This window comes from Lepidochelys olivacea, assembly GCF_965140295.1.
Source record: "Lepidochelys olivacea isolate rLepOli2 genome assembly, chromosome: 3".
Classification (NCBI taxonomy): Eukaryota; Metazoa; Chordata; order Testudines; family Cheloniidae; genus Lepidochelys; species Lepidochelys olivacea.
This window is the reverse complement of record NC_140413.1, coordinates 48,712,981-48,729,805: the sequence shown is the minus strand read 5'-3', so window position 1 is coordinate 48,729,805 and position 16,825 is coordinate 48,712,981. Positions and strand designations below refer to the sequence as shown.

At 40.3% G+C, this 16,825-nt stretch overlaps 1 protein-coding gene across 6 annotated transcripts in view; it reads right to left on the bottom strand.

Moving 5' to 3' along the window:
* PRIM2 (DNA primase subunit 2) overlaps positions 1-16,825 on the bottom strand; it is a 306,979-nt gene that overhangs the window by 282,375 nt on the left and 7,779 nt on the right. For all 6 annotated transcript variants that reach the window (XM_084623651.1, XM_084623647.1, XM_084623652.1 and 3 more), the window contains exon 5: positions 10,521-10,641. In XM_084623651.1, the coding sequence (XP_084479777.1) occupies positions 10,521-10,641 (121 nt within the window). The remainder of the gene's footprint in view (positions 1-10,520; positions 10,642-16,825) is intronic.

Genomic DNA, 16,825 nt, shown 5'->3' with positions numbered 1-16,825 from the left:
AGAACATTTGATGTTCCTTTATGCTTAACAAGTACCACAAAGTGCAGCAGCACATATCAAGAAAATTTTTGTAATCTATAAAAATTTTAAAATTTCAGCTACATCTGCTTTGATAAGAAAATCTAAGTTTTGTTGTACATGTTAATCAATGAATCTTTTGCCTTAGTACTATATTGCACGAATAGCCTACATGTGATCCAAGTTCTTTAACCGGACTTATTCCTTTACCAGGTTCAAGTTATTAGAGGGCATATTCATGTTCAGAATAGGTGAAAAACGCATCAGAACTAACAAACTTACAAGAATTGATGGTGGGGAATCAAGTTACCTGAGGTAGCTGTCTTGTCTTGCTATCCCCCATCCAACTATTCTGCTTCACTAGCTGATGGATATTAATTGACTACAAATTAAAGACATCTAGAAAAAACTATTATTTTTTAAACATAAGCCACAATTTTTCATGATTAAAGAAAATTTTAAATTATTTACTGTTTTGGAAGCCTGTCGGATCCTAAAGCCTCTAGCAGCAGTGCCACCCCCTCAAACGATCTGCACTGCTGACTCTGTCACATTAACTGGGCTCAGGAAGAAGGCTACTCTGTGTGTGTAAAAAAAGCCAGAAGTTAAACAGGTTTTTTTTTTAAATGATTGAATCCAAAATTCTGCCTCCAATCATTAAAATTTCTTTTCAAGAATCTGCGAACACAGATCTGAATTGGAGTTTTAAGGGAAATATAATCCTGCCAGCTGTTAAGTACTTTCTGGTTCTATAGAGAAAAAAACCAAAATTAATTTTAAAATTAGTCTCATCATATATCCCATACCTACCAAGGTTACTCAACCCATCATCCTAGAAGTCTAAAAGGCAAGAAACGTATATATAATGAACACATCACGGATATTTTAAAAAGTTGGGGTCTGATTCTGTAAATCTGTAATCATACATATAATTCTGATTGACAAATAGGTACATAAAAGTCTACAGGAATAGACCACTACTAGCTTTAATGAGTACTGTTGGCTGTGGTCATTTTACTGAGAAGCTGAATAATTTTTCACTAGTCAGGTGTGTTAACCAACACTCCAGTGCCAAACATCCCAAACTCTGGGGAAGCCTGAAATCAGATCTGAACTTTGGCAGCTAGGGCCCCTCTCAGTTTGTAATTTAGAAACATAAAAGCTTCACACTGAAGATCATAACATCACCCTGTTATACAGATTGAGGGTTACAAGAGATCATAAGAAAACTAGTATAAAAACAATTGAAGCTGACTGGAGACTGTTTCTTGTTGCCAATATAGGCACCCCGTTCCAGTATCACACCTTCTATAACTTTTCCTCAAGACAGTCACCTCCAATAGAAAATTTTAAAATGCCTAACCATTAAAATGTTAATACGTATCCACAGTAAAGTGTTACTTACCTGACTAACTTTCATACTGCTGGCCTGAACAAAATATAACCAGTTAATTTTTAAAATTTTCCATTGTGAAGAATTTTTAACTAACATGCCACAAGAAGTGTCCAATTGCTACAGTAGTTCTTATTTTGGATGTCTTCTGCTTTATACACACCCTATTTCAGGTTCACCATGTAACTTAATGCTTATCTTTTAGTTTCCACGAGTATTTAATATCTTACTGGACAAAAACTAGACTAATCTGGTTTAAGCTCCCAGTAGCATTAAGGAGGGAATACTGAAAGGGGCTGGGGTGGGGGAGGAGGAAAAGAGAAGAGTTTTCACTGGGAAGAATTTATGTTGGGTGGTCTGGCTCAAATAGTATAAATGGATAACATCCCCCCATACTAACTTTGACTAAAGAGAGAACTTGTGAAAATGTCTTCAATTATCTGGACTTCAACTCTACTGGGAAGCACTGGTGTGTATAACTATAAATAGAGTCCTACCAAATTCACGGCCATAAAAAACCATGTCATGGACCCTGAAACCTGGTCTCCCCCACTCTGAAATCTTTTGTGTGCTTTTACCCTATGCTATACAGATTTCACAGGGGAGACCAGTGTTTCTCAAATTGGGGGCCCTAACCCAAAAGGGAGTTGTAGGGAGGTTGCAAGGTTATTTGTGGGGGGGGGGGGGCACGGTATTGCCACCCTTACTTCTGCACTGCCTTCAGAGCTGGGTGGCTAAAGAGCAGCGGCTGATAGCCGGGCACCCAGCTCTGAAAGCAGCGCTCCACCAGCAGCGGCACAGAAGTAAGAGTGGCAATACCATACCAGGCCATTCTTACTTCTGCGCTGCTGCCTTCAGAGCTGGACAGCCAGAGCGTGGCGGCTGCTGACTGAGGGCCCAGCTCTGCAGGCAGCAGCGCAGAAGTAAGGGTGGCAATACCATACCATGCCCTCCTTATTTCTGCGTTGCTGCTGGCGGTGGCTCTCACTTCTGAGCTGGGCTCCCAGCCAGCTGCAGCCACCGCTCTCCAGCTGCCCAGCACTGAAGGCAACACCACCGCCAGCAGCAGGACAGAAGTAAGAGTAGCAGTACTGCAACCCCTTCTACAATAACCTTGTGACACCCCTCCCCAAACTTCTTTTGGGTGAGGACCCCGACAATTACACCACCATGAAATTTCAGATTTAAATAGCTGAAACATTAAATTTTTTATTTTTAAAATGCTATGACCATGAAATTGACCACAATGGACCGCAAATTTGGTAGGGCCCTATCTATAAAAGAACAGAATATTCTTAACTGCACTCCCACATGTTTGGATGTTACATATCCTGACATCAGCATTTGTGAGAGGCCAGAAACAGGGAAGGCGATTTATGATGCAAGTTTTCATAAAGACACAGGAAGGTAGTAACATATGCCCAAATAGATATATTTATTCATGGTACAATGATGATTAAAAAAAAAAGTATCAGATTGCCAGTTACAAATTCAGAAGACTGGCTCAGCCCTCTGAAAAATATAAAGGATGATGGAACCCATGGAGTTAAAGCTGAGAAAAAAGGTTTATAAGGGTTACTCACGCCTGGTCTACACTGGGGGGGGGGGGTTTGATAATACAGTTTCATTGGAAATGGAATCAAGATGGATATCATTCAAAAGTCCTTTCTCCCACAAACACATTGGTATCAAACATGATAAACCTACAACCATTATGCAGATACGTATTCAATTAAAGATTTAAAAATCCATGCTTTTATACATTATACTTTAATACAGGGATGCACTGCTCACTTAAAGAGGACATTAATCGTTGGTAATCCTAGGGAAGTCAGCCTTGACATGTATGATGAATAAATGTTTTCAGTCCAAGTCATCATCAGCTGTTGTCTTCATCTAGCGCACCACTGCTAGACATGCTGTCACACTGCTTCTCATTCACACCACTTTTGCACATTTCCATAAGAGGCAGGATGCTGAACAAACATTTGCAAGGTGCTGGGCATTTGTTCAGCTGAAGGATTGATTTGGGACCACGTGGTATTTCACAAAACACAGGTGTGATCAGTGCGTCCTCCAAGACCCATCCATGACCAAGGAGAGGGGGAAGTTCTGGATGTACTCAATCATTGAGAGACATTCCATTGTGTGATAATTTGCCCTCTTGGTAGTAGGTATAAATGCACCCCTTGTTGGTGGCAATTTTTCTCCATTTGCCTGCTTCTTGGAAAAGCGTCCACTAACATAACTCTGCAAGTGTCATAATGTTGGCCTTTAAATTGTAAGCTTGGCATATGAATGCAACCAGTGCATTTATGACCTCAGTGACTGTCTCAACCGTTTCAAGAACCTTCAGAGCAAGAAGAGTCTTCAGCTGTGCTCTCTGTAACCTGCACATTTGCGTGGCCACCCAGGAGAAATCCAAATGCCACCTAGCTGATGAACAGAGCACACACAGCTGGAAGCATGTGTTCAGGTGCAACTCCCCGCACATTGCTCCACCCTGCAGCTGCTCCCAGGACCCTCCTACTGGCTGTGCGGGGGGGGGGGGGAGAAGGAGGGTGCTAATTTCAGGGTGTCCCCCTTGCTTTGCCCCTGTACCCCATCTCTGCAGAGCAGGGGGGGGGGGTCACAGCCTGGCTCAGGACTCAGAGCTGCTGTGGTGAACAGTGAGTGAGTGCCTTTCTTAAAGAGACAGCACACTGTTTCTGAGATTTCCCCAGCAGCCAACTCACAGTCTGTCTCTCTCACACACATGCACACACAGTCTCTTTCACTCTCACCTCCCAACACATACTTGTATTGTTATTACCACCTCTTGGTATTTCCTGCAACGCACATATATTCTCTGTAACTATATTCTTTCAAAGTGTGTTATTTTAGTGTTTTGACTGGTCTATGCATTTCATTGTTTTTATTTCTCTTACTAATCAAAGAATTAAATTTAAATATGAGTTCTAAAATGCCTAACCTGTCCTGGCTGGAGTAATTATCCCTCTGGTAACTTTATAATATATATATGTATTTTTAAATCTAGGTTTTTTGTTTCTATTAATGGCGCACATCTGCACATACCTTGGTGCACATAACAAAATTTATTCCACACATGGATGGAAAAAATTAGAGGGAACATTGGTCTTCAGAGGCTGAATCAAATGATTTCCAGTATAATTTGGTCTTTCCAGCCAATCTTCCAGTCATGTCACATCCTGAAAGGGCAAGAAAACTTGGCAATGTGAAGGCTGGTCTGAGTGATAGGAATATACAATAGCTTTGTTCCCCTGCAGCAGGCACAAAACCAGAATCTTGCTGAAGACTTGGGTAGCATCTCGCAGAGAGCACTAGGACGTCTGTGTCTTGGGCAAAAATCTATAGTGTAGTAGCACCTCTTACTCTGGCAGGGAAGGATGCAAGACAATTTTACTGTCAACCACTTCATGAGAACTATGAAGAAACGCCACTGAACAATGCAAGCCAACAGCTTCATTACACCATGTGAAAATCAAAGTCTTCTAGCCATTCTGACACAGGGAAGAAAGGTAAGCAGCAGGATACGGACCCTGGACTTCAGGAAAGCAGACTTCGACTCCCTCAGGGAATGGATGGGTAGGATCCCCTGGGGGACTAACATGAAGGGGAAAGGAGTCCAGGAGAGCTGGCTGTATTTCAAGGAATCCCTGTTGAGGTTACAGGGACAAACCATCCCGATGTGTCGAAAGAATAGTAAGTATGGCAGGCGACCAGCTTGGCTTAACGGTGAAATCCTAGCAGATCTTAAACATAAAAAAGAAGCTTACAAGAAGTGGAAGGTTGGACATATGACCAGGGAAGAGTATAAAAATATTGCTCGGGCATGTAGGAATGAAATTAGGAGGGCCAAATCGCACCTGGAGCTGCAGCTAGCAAGAGATGTTAAGAGTAAAAAGAAGGGTTTCTTCAGGTATGTTGGCAACAAGAAGAAAGCCAAGGAAAGTGTGGGCCCCTTAATGAATGAGGGAGGCAACCTAGTGACGGAGGATGTGGAAAAAGCTAATGTACTCAATGCTTTTTTTGCCTCTGTCTTCACGAACAAGGTCAGCTCCCAGACTGCTGTGCTGGGCATCACAACATGGGGAAGAGATGGCCAGCCCTCTGTGGAGAAAGAGGTGGTTAGGGACTATTTAGAAAAACTGGATGTGCACAAGTCCATGGGGCCGGAGGAGTTGCATCCGAGAGTGCTGAAGGAATTGGCGGCTGTGATTGCAGAGCCATTGGCCATTATCTTTGAAAACTCGTAGCGAATGGGGGAAGTCCTGGATGACTGGAAAAAGGCTAATGTAGTGCCAATCTTTAAAAAAGGGAAGGAGGAGGATCCTGGGAACTACAGGCCAGTCAGCCTCACTTCAGTCCCCGGAAAAATCATGGAGCAGGTCCTCAAAGACTTATGAGGAGAGGCTGAGGGAACTGGGATTGTTTAGTCTGCAGAAGAGAAGAATGAGGGGGGATTTGATAGCTGCTTTCAACTACCTGAAAGGGGGTTCCAAAGAGGATGGCTCTAGACTGTTCTCAATGGTAGAAGAGGACAGGACAAGGAGTAATGGTCTCAAGTTGCAGTGCGGGAGGTTTAGGTTGGATATTAGGAAAAACTTTTTCACTAGGAGGGTTGTGAAACACCGGAATGCGTTGCCTAGGGAGGTGGTGGAATCTCCTTCCTTAGAAGTTTTTAAGGTCAGGCTTGACAAAGCCCTGGCTGGGATGATTTAATTGGGTATGGGTCCTGCTTTTGAGCAGGGGGTTGGACTAGATGACCTCCTGAGGTCCCTTCCAACCCTGATATTCTATGATTCTATGATTCTTCACCTGCTGGAGTGTTTTTCCTGCAAGATATGCAGTTAACTCACCCTTCATAAGTGTATGAGACAGTAGCTTTTTCACTGCAACTTTGGAGATGTTTGTGGAGTCTATGAATTTGTATTGAACAGGTGCAATAAAAGGAAGTCTCTTGATTCTGGTAATATTTCTAACTGATTCCTCCACATAGGTGTCAAACACAAGGTGGACTTTGTCATAGATCCAGTATTTTCTCTGTAGCCTCATAATGAAGCGTTCAGACAAATCTCAGCAGGCTTTAAGAGTTTCTGGTTTGTTGAGAGCTTGTCAGTAGGTGCTGACTTAGGAAGACCATGCAAGCATTAGTTTGCTTACTTTTTGCCTGGCACATATGCATTACTCCAGCACATTAGAGCATTGAACATGATACCATGGAGAACTATGTGAGACTATGGGAAAGTACAAGATCAACAGCACACTGAAATCTGGACACAACCACAAGACATGCAAAAAACAACAATGCATTTAGCTCTGTACTAGTCACTGCCACCGTCACTCTAAATTTCTTCTTTGCATTAGAGCAGAGCTTCAGTCTGTTTTTCTTGACTGGAGACCATAAATTGATGGAGCCTTGAATACTACTTTGGATTTTGAAGGCTTCCTACAAGTCAGTCAAGTGGATACTTTGGGTCATGACATCTTCAGCGATCATATTTTTATCATAATAATGAGCTCTGGTCCATCATAAGCAAATGGGATGTAATGCGAGTGAGCTCATCCTGTTGCTTTAAAATTGCCCCTTCTTGTTCTGTGCATGATCTGATAACACAGTACTGTCAGTCAACAGCCACAATTTAACTTTATGTGGGTTGGATGTTTACTTATACTGTTACACAGGCATGCCAAATAAATATTGATCTTCACTTTTTTTTTAAATATCTATATAATTGTTCTAGGTTTAACATGTTTGCTACCACTGTGTTTGTGGGTAAAAGGGCTTTTCAAATGATACCCAACTGAATCCATTTCCAACAAAATTATCAATATTTCCACCAACCGGAGGACCTGGAGCTGGGAGCCCAGGTATCGGTCCATCTGCCATGCTGTAAAGGGGGACACCACTGAAATTATGAGTCCATAGATTTTTACGAATCAAATGATACCTCTCCTTATCTTTCTATCATTAAGTTGCCCACAGAATTCCACATGCTCCCAGACCGCAAGCAGAGTAAAGACATGCCAGAACCTTCGGGTATATACCCTACAGGGCTCACTCCATGCCCAAGCAGCGCCTCCCACATCTACATTGCTATTTTTAGCTATGTAGTGCGCTGCTGCCTCCCTTCTGCCATAACCCTTTCCTTGCCACAGTGAAAGGCCCCAGCAGAGAGGAAAGGCTCTGGTAGTGGGAGAAGTAGCGACACACTACACTGCTGCTTGAGCCTTCCCCCCTGAGGCTCTCTCAACACATATGCTATGCACCACAGTATGGATGCAGTCTGCTTTTCACTGTGATATGTAGCTACATATACCCTACATGTAGACAAGACCTAAGATGTCCAATAAACAGTGCTTAAGTTCCGTGACAGTTATTCTTTATCTTCCTCTACAATAAAGCTACGTAAGAGCATGGAAAACTTTTCAGAATAAGTTGCTGTGTATCCAATGGGCCCATGTATGCTGTGACATACTGAACCTAAGTTACAGTGCAAGACTTCTGGATCCTGCAGCACTCTGGTGTGGCAGCATGGTTAGTCTGCTGAAGCTTAATTTTAAAATGTAGATTTTTTTAAATGAAATAGGATTGTATGTTATACACTGATAATAAATTCCATTTTACACTGCCCCCACATTTCCACTTTTTAATATGCAATGGTTTTTGACAACACAGTTGCACTATAGAAACTGTCTGGGGCAAAGCTAGGAGTTTTTTGGCACCTGGGGCTGCATAGGAAATAGTTTAGAATTGTGGAATAGAAATATTAAATGGATGTTTCTACTAAAATAGTCAAGTGAAATATGTAACAAGGCTGGTACTCAAATTGTCATCTTTAAATTTCAGTTAAAAACTCATTAAGGCAATAGAACAGTTCACAATATAGAGCTATTTTATTATGCTCTCTGCAGACTCGAACACAACAATGCTTTGGTTTATGGAGTTAACAGTTTCAATGTTTTCACCACCACCACAAGCATTAGAAACTTTCTAAATGCAAGCTTGGATTCCAGTTCTAAAGCAAGGTGGATTTGATGGCCATGAAATAACAGAATCCACAGAGGTTAAATATACCCCTTTTTATTTTCATTTTCCAATGGCATGCTGGGGAAGCAGAAGAGTACACTTTGGGGGTTGGTGGGCGCGGTGGAATGCTCAGGAAATACAATAATAAACTGTTTTGTCACAGTTCCTAATTTAACTGCATCTCTGACCCCTTCATGGTCTCCTTGAGAGCACTCCACTTAGGTTTCAGACCACCTGTGATTCTCTCCCTCTAGACCAGGGTCTCAGGCTGTAGTCCCAACCAATTTACTGTGATCACCTCTGCATCTCTGACTTCAGCTCAGCACCCACAGTTCTGTTCTCTCAGGGGCAACAACAGGATTAACCAGTGACCAGCTAGCTTTCATAAAGAAAAGTACTGTTTCTTCAGAACAAGAGCATTATAAAAAACACATTTTTAAAATAGCTTAAAAGCAAATTTAGCTTTCCTGGTGGTCACCATCTTCCACCTGGAGTGTCTGATAGGTCTAAAGTACTTCAGGTTCTCCCACAGAGACCAATTCTGCTGGACATAGTTTCATGCCTGCCAGATCTTGGATGGAATGAGTGACCCTCTTCTCAGGTCAGGGCTGTTATATTTTATACAGTTTCAAGACATTTGCCTGCCAAGGCCTTTGAACAAGGATAAACCAGTCGCACTCACTGATGTGTGAAATATATAATAGCATATACATACCATGTGTGATCACATTAAATCCCAGAATTCCTTCTTCCTGCAATCATGATCATGGAATAAATCAGGGATCGGAAATCTTTGGCACCTGGCCTGTCAGTCAGGGAAATCCACTAGCAGGCCAAGCCGGTTTACCTGCAGCGTCCGCAGGTTCAGCCGATTGCAGATCCCACTGGCCGCAGTTCGCCGTTCCAGGCCAATGGGAGCTGTAGGAAGCGGCGGCCAGCACATCCCTCTGCCCACACCACTTCCCGCAGCCCCCATTGGCCTTGAACATCGAACCACGGCCAATGGGAGTTGCGATCAGCCGAACCTGCGGATACTGCAGGTAAACAAACCATCCCAGCCCACCAGTGGATTTCCCTGATGGGCCGCATGCCAAAGGTTGCTGATCCCTGGAATAGATGGTCCAGCTATGGCATAAGTTCTATTCTATATAGGTGTGTAGCTCACTCATCTCCACAGCTGCAATAAATATCCACACTAGTTAAAAGATAACTAATGGAACAGTTACATTTTCAATCTTTTCATAACCGTCTCAATTTTTGAATTCATTGAGTAGTACATTGTACAAGTCTCCAGAGCACACAGACTGTATCTTAAATACTCCAGAAAGAGACACCTCAGAAACAACTGGCTCTGCTGTCTCAGCAGCAGGCTGGAATGCACTCTACCAACAATAGTTATGAAGAGACAAAATTCTGTACTCTCAAAGAATATTCACCAATTCCAGCCAATAGTCTGAAGAGTACAGAGCCTCACAGTATATGCCTTATGTTAGGATCAAATGACCAAGTCAGCTCGGAAAAATGTATCGATACTCCCATCTTGGTCCCTAAAAATGCATTTATACAAATCAACAGTTTCTCTTTAATAGCCTCAGTCTATGATTCAGCATTTCTGACGTACATTTACAGAAAGAGAAACAGCCTGGTATAAGCCAGATCTCCACTGAAGGACAACTGAGAGATATATACCCAAGTCCCATTTGGAGACTCTAGACAACCTTCCAAAGCTCTAGCTGTATAACAATACCTCTGCTTTCCTCCTAAAAGTTCTTTGTGAACAATGTTCTCCCAACAGTACTATAGCCCTTGTTACAAATGAGATTTAAAAGTGATATTCCATTTGTGATCCAGCCAAGCACAAAACTACAATACAATGCATAAAGAATTGTCATTTTACGGCACATATTCCCTAGTTTCAGAAGTTCTGAGAACTTTCATTTCCTTTGTAAGAGTTTATAACTTTTACAATAGAACATTTAATCAATGAAAAAGTTCTAGAAAATGTTAGAGTAAGATACATTGCAGAGCAACCAAAAAACTACAAAACAGTGTACTTACAGCTCCATATGACAAATTAACATATTTCAGGAATTTCTCGACCAAATCACCAGTTAGCGCATTAAACCGATATCGAAAAAGGTCCATTTCTTGTTGAATGAACCATCGTCTGAGATCCTCACTGCAGTTAAAAATAATAATAATAATAAGATACAAATAATCTCTCTATGTTTAGTCTTAAACATTGATGGTTGCACTACATGATACTATTAATGCAAGATACACTCAGTCTCACCCTTCCAGAAATAATGTTCTGCAGATGTCAAGATAAGTCTTTTATTCTTACAGTGAAAAAGGGTGTTATCTATGATTTTGAAATAACAAGATTAACTAACCATATATTAGAGAGATTTGTACTTACAGAACTAAAATCCCTCTGCTTTAATGGTCAAAAGATCCCATTCAGACTCCAACTTAGCATAACATTAGCATGTGGACAAGGGGTATCCAGTGGATATAGTGTTCTTAGATTTTCAGAAAGCCTTTGACAAGGTCCCTCACCAAAGGCTCTTAAGCAAAATAAGCTGTCATGAGCTAAGGGGGAAGGTCCCCTCATGGATCAGTATCTGGTTAAAAAGATAGGAAACAAGAGTAGGAATAAATGGCCAGTTTTTAGAATGGAGAGAGGTAAATAGTGGTGTCCCACAGTGGTCTGTACTGGGACTAGTATTATTCAAAATATTCATAAATGATCTGGAAAAAGGGGTAAACAGTGAGGTGGCAAAATTTGAAGATGATACAAAACTACTCAAGATAGTGAAGTCCAAAGCAGACTGGGAGGAGCTACAAAAGGGTCTCTCAAAATGGGTAACAAAATGGCAGATGAAATTTAATGTTGATAAATGCAAAGTAATGCACATTGGAAAACATAATCCCAACTATTCATACAAAATGATGTGGTCTAAATTAGCTGTTACCACTCAAGAAAGATCTTGGAGTCATTGTGAATAGTTTTATGTAAATATCCACTCAATGTGCAGAGGCAGTCAAAAAAGTGAACAGAATGTTGAGAATCATTAAGATAGATAATAAGACAGTAAAAATATCATATTGCTTCTATATAAGTCCATGGTACACCCCACATCTTGAATACTGACTGCAGATGTGGTTACCCCATCTCAAAAAAGACAAAGAATTGGAAAAGGTTCAGAAAAGGGCAACAAAAATTATTAGGGGTATGGAACACCTTCCGTATGAGGAGAGATTAAGAAGATGGGACTATTCAGCTTGGAAAAGAGACAACTAAAGGGGGATATGATAGAGGTCTAAAAATCATGACTGGTATGGAGAAAGTGTTACTTACCCCTTCACATAACACAAGAACAAGGGGTCACCAAATGAAATTAATAGGCAGCAGGTTTAAAACAGACAAAAGGAAGTATTTCTTTACACAATGCACAGTCAACCTGTGGAACTCTGCCAGGGGATATTGTGAAGGCCAAGAGTATAACAGAGTTAAAAAAAAAAAAAAGGACTAGATACATTCATGGAGGATAGGTCCATCAATGGCTATTAGCCAGGACGGGAAGGGATGGTGTCCTAGCCTCTGTTTGCCAGAAAGCTGGGAATGGGCCACAGGGGATGGATCACTGATGATTACCTCTTCTATTCATTCCCTCTGGGGCACCTGGCATTGGTCACAGTCAGAAGACAGGATATTGGGCAGGATGGAACTTTGATCTGACCAGTATGGACATTCTTATGCAACTCTTCAGATGTGAATTTCTAAGGTAATTTGTTTAAAAAAATTATTTAACTTTGGCAGAGAAAACATTTTAAAGGCTCCTTTTTGAAATGTACTCACTTCTTCAGATTTCTCTCATTGGACACTCTCCGCAAACTCCAAATACACACAAATATATATTATATAAAAACAAACAGTGCCTACAACTTGGCTGGGCTACCCAGAATGGACTATGCTTCAGCCTTCAGTTCTTTATACTATCCTAAGGGATTTCCTATGCTTATTCATTTCTAGTTAATGAATAAACCCTACTGTTTCACAACACCATGTGACTGTCACTGCACATGCTTGGTGAGGTTCATTAATCCCTGAAGAGCATACAAGTCTCCATTAGGAATCTGTCTCATTTGGACTCCCTGAACAGAGCTCACGGTGTGAAGGAGGAGTGCTGAAGGCCCAGTATAAGGAAGTGGGTAAGCCACACGACTTACCCTGGAGGAACAGTGAGATATCTAGGGCAGTGCTTCTCAACCCTGGGGGTATTCAGAGGTCTTCCCAGGAGTACATCAATTCATCTAGATATTTGCCTAGTTTTAGAACAGGCTACATAAAAAGCACTAGCGAAGTCAGTGCAAACTAAAATTTCATATGGACGACTTATTTATATTGCTTTATATACACTGAAATGTAAATACAATATTTATATTCCAATTGATTTATTTTATAATTATATGGTAAAAATGAGAAAGTAAGTAATTTTTCAGTAATAGTGTGCTGTGACACTTCTAACTGCTTACAAAATCAGACATAAAAATACAGTTTTTAAGTGAGGTGAAACTTGCAAGTACACAAGATAAATCAGACTCCTAAAGTGTACAGTAGTCTGGAAAGATTGAGAATCACTACTCTAGGAGTTCCTCCTAGAGACTGTTTCAAATTTGGAGGCATAGCAAAGATCCTGTGGATCTGTGACAATTTATTACCTGCTTTAAAAACAGTCATTAACAAGTGCCATTGCATAAAATTACATTGAAGGTACTTTTGAAAAGCAACACCAACCCAATGTCAATCAAAAACCATGAACATGTAACTAATGAACATGACGAGTGTTAAAGAGTGCCCAATGATTGTTCAAAATGCAATTGAAAATATGGGAGCTGCAGGCAGTTTAAGGAAGCAGTGATGGTTTAGGAACGGAACAGAGGAACAAAGCATGCAGATGGGGAGTTAACTTTTAAATCCTAAATAGCAGAGAGAGAGGGAAAAGAAGTTTAGTAATTTAAGTTTTCTTAAATTGGGAATACTATACTTCTTATATGGGAATACTACATAATTCAACCCACAGTCCCTACATGATTCTTAGTGAGAACGGAACAGTCTCTTTCAAATTAGGAAAGTTTTTAGAATATCCTCCCACTCCACAGAAATTGTATTTGAAACAGAAGCATTTGTTCTGAACCCATACATTAGAACTTAGTCCATTCAAAGTTCTATAATGCCTACTTGTAAATGTTTCTTAAATGTATAAAACAATTACAAGTCTAGCGTGTCATCAGTGGTTCAAAGTACATAGCTAAATGTCAGAAGCTAGTCATGGAAGAAAAGAACTTTTTGTTTGTATTGAGATAGTACCTAGGAACCCCAATCAAAGACCAGAATCCCAATGTGCTAGCTACTGTACTAACAGAACAAAGATGGTCCCTGCTCCCAAAGAGCTTATATTTAAGAGTATAAGACAGACAAAGGACAAACCATGGATACAATCAAATGAGGAAACACAAAAAACTGATACAATACTGGTCTCAGCACAACAGCTGCACAACCATTGCAGAGAGTTTGTTTGCCTCCCAGCAAAGGAAACTTAAGGAAGAACTTGAAGCAGCACAATGGAGATGGCTTTGTTGATGTTTACAGAGAGCTTCTCCCACATATGATAAGCAGCATAAAGGTACAAAGGTGCCTGTTTGAAAATTTAACTAGTGGGCAATGAAGGATGGCTTCATTGGCAGAATTGAGCAGGAGTCAACATTTTAATAGAAAAGGAAAGATGCATGGAAATACACCATAAAAGGCCTTGAAAGTGAATTCTCATTTGATGCAATGAAGAAAGGGAGCCTGTGGAGGAATACAAGAGGGGTAACGTGGTCAAGACAGCAAGCTAGAAAAAATATTGTTGCTGCAGTGTTTTCAATTAATACAAGGCCAGAAGAGAGCATGTTGCACTAGTAAAAAGATGAGATGAGAGCCTGGGTGAGAGTTTTAGCAGCATGAATAGAGAGGGAAGACTGTATCTTTGACATTATGCAGGAAGAATCAGCAAGATTTAGGCACAGACTGGAGGAAAGGAGCTAGAAAGTCAAAGATGACACTCAGGCTACAGGTCTGACAGGGAGGATGGTGGTATTAGTGCTCACAAATAAAGTTTATGTTCATTCCAAATATATATAACTAAAGCCAAGCAGAGAACAAATACAAAAAAGTGATATTCAATCCAAATAATTTAGCAAAGAACCAGATGAAAAATGCACATTTTTGCCTCTGGGTGGCACTGTTGATCCACTAAAGAAAAAGTGAGCACACACCCCTCCCTACCCCCATAAGTATTTTAGCGATAAACATATCCTCCTTCAGACAATTAAACTAATTAATTCTGCACAAAATTTGTGATCCAACCTTCTTCTGTAACATGGACTCCAAATTTAGCACTAAACAAACAGCAACTATAGAATCACTGATCTGTGCCAAGCTTTGCTTCTCCATCTTATGACATTTAATTCAAAAAGTTTTCCTGTACTATTCACTTCCAGTTCTTATCTATTGAGTAGTGTCAATTTATCAGTGCATGGCAACTTTCATCTCAGACAAGGCTGCATTTTGGTGGTGAACAACAGATCATCCTGTACAGTTTGTGTGTCAGTTCAGGATCTTTCCATTCAAGGAAGATTTCTAATTTAAGATGTTTATTTTTCCTTTTTGCATGCAGTGTTGGTCCCAGGATATTAGAGAGACAAGGTGGGTAAGGTAATATCTTTTACTGGACCAACTTCTGTTGCAGGGAAGACAGAAAAACAGCTCTGTGTAAACTCGAGAGCTTATCTCTTCCCACAACAGAAGTTGGTCCAATAAAAAATATTGCCTCACCCACCTTCTCTCTATTTTCTTTTTCACTATTAACCATTAAATTATATCTTCCGAAAGGAATAAACAGAATTTACATAGGATGGAAACTGGCTAACAAACTTTTCCACAGCAATACCATACTTTTAGCATTTAGCTTACAACAGCCTGCATGAAGGCGCAATATGCATGTTTTTTTCCTGAAATAATTTCATCACCTAGATCTTACATATCATTTTTCATTAATAGATCTCAAAGCATTTTACACAGACTCATCTCCATTTTACAGAAGGTGAAATGACTTCCTCAAGGTCAGTAGCTGAGCTCGGAATAGAAGCCAGGTCTCCCAAGCCTGAATCCAATGCTCTATCCACTAGATAACACTGCATCCCACAATGCCAAACATCTTTTTAAAAAGAAGAAATTGGAAATTTGAGGGACATCATCAATTTCCATCTTATTTCAAAAAGCATCCAGTTTCAGATTTAAAAAATTTCTCAACATGTTTTTTTTTAACATATTTTGCCTTTTTTAAAATGAGGGGCTTTTCAGCAAGGGAGAAACTAATTTAAAGAGAAAGTAAAATTCACAGTATACAAAATGGTGTAAAGTGCATAAAAACCCAAGAGAAATGTTTTCACTAGCTTTTTATTTAATAACCCTAAATTTAAATTGTAAGTAAAGGAGGTTTTCCTCATATTCATAGATTCCAAGACCAGAAGAGACCATTGTGATCATCTACTCTGATCTCTGGTAGAACACAAGCCACAGACTTCCCCCAAATACCTTTCAGAATGTATCTTTTAGAAAAAAAACATCCAATTTATGAAATTTGAGTCTGGTTTACAAGTTAACAGTGTCCCTTAAAAAAGTTGCCATCTTAAGCAGATAGTCAGAACTTTGTTTTCAAAGAACTATATTATGTACATTGCTGGTTGGAATCACTAATGGAGTTTATGAAATAAGAAAGTGTGTATGTATAACATGTCCACACACATTAAAACAACTGATCCTACACTAATGAAAATCTCCTGCGATCTATGCATTTTTAAAGTACTAGTAACATTTAACTAACTAGAGATGGAGTATCAATTCACAGGGACCACTAAAAATTACTTATTTGCTGATTTTAAGAAACTATGAGACCTGCAGACCACGACTGAAGACAGGATTGCACTTAGCTGGCCCCATTTTTGAGTCTCAGAGATCCCACACGGCAATACTGACAATTACTCATCTGCCCTAAAAGTCTCTTGTGCAAGCTGCTATTATGTCACCCCATGCGGTCATTATGTAGTGATGCCAGTGGGAAAAGCAATGAAGTTTAGGCTACAGTGTCATTCAGGTTTTGCTTTTAAGGACTTGTTTACAAAGTGCGGGATTCATACCAATAGGACTGCACATTAGAATTCATGAAACTGACACGTGAAGACCCTGCTGGTGTGCACTAAAATAGGATCTACACGGGCCAGTTAGAATACAATACATTGGGGCACATTAGAAT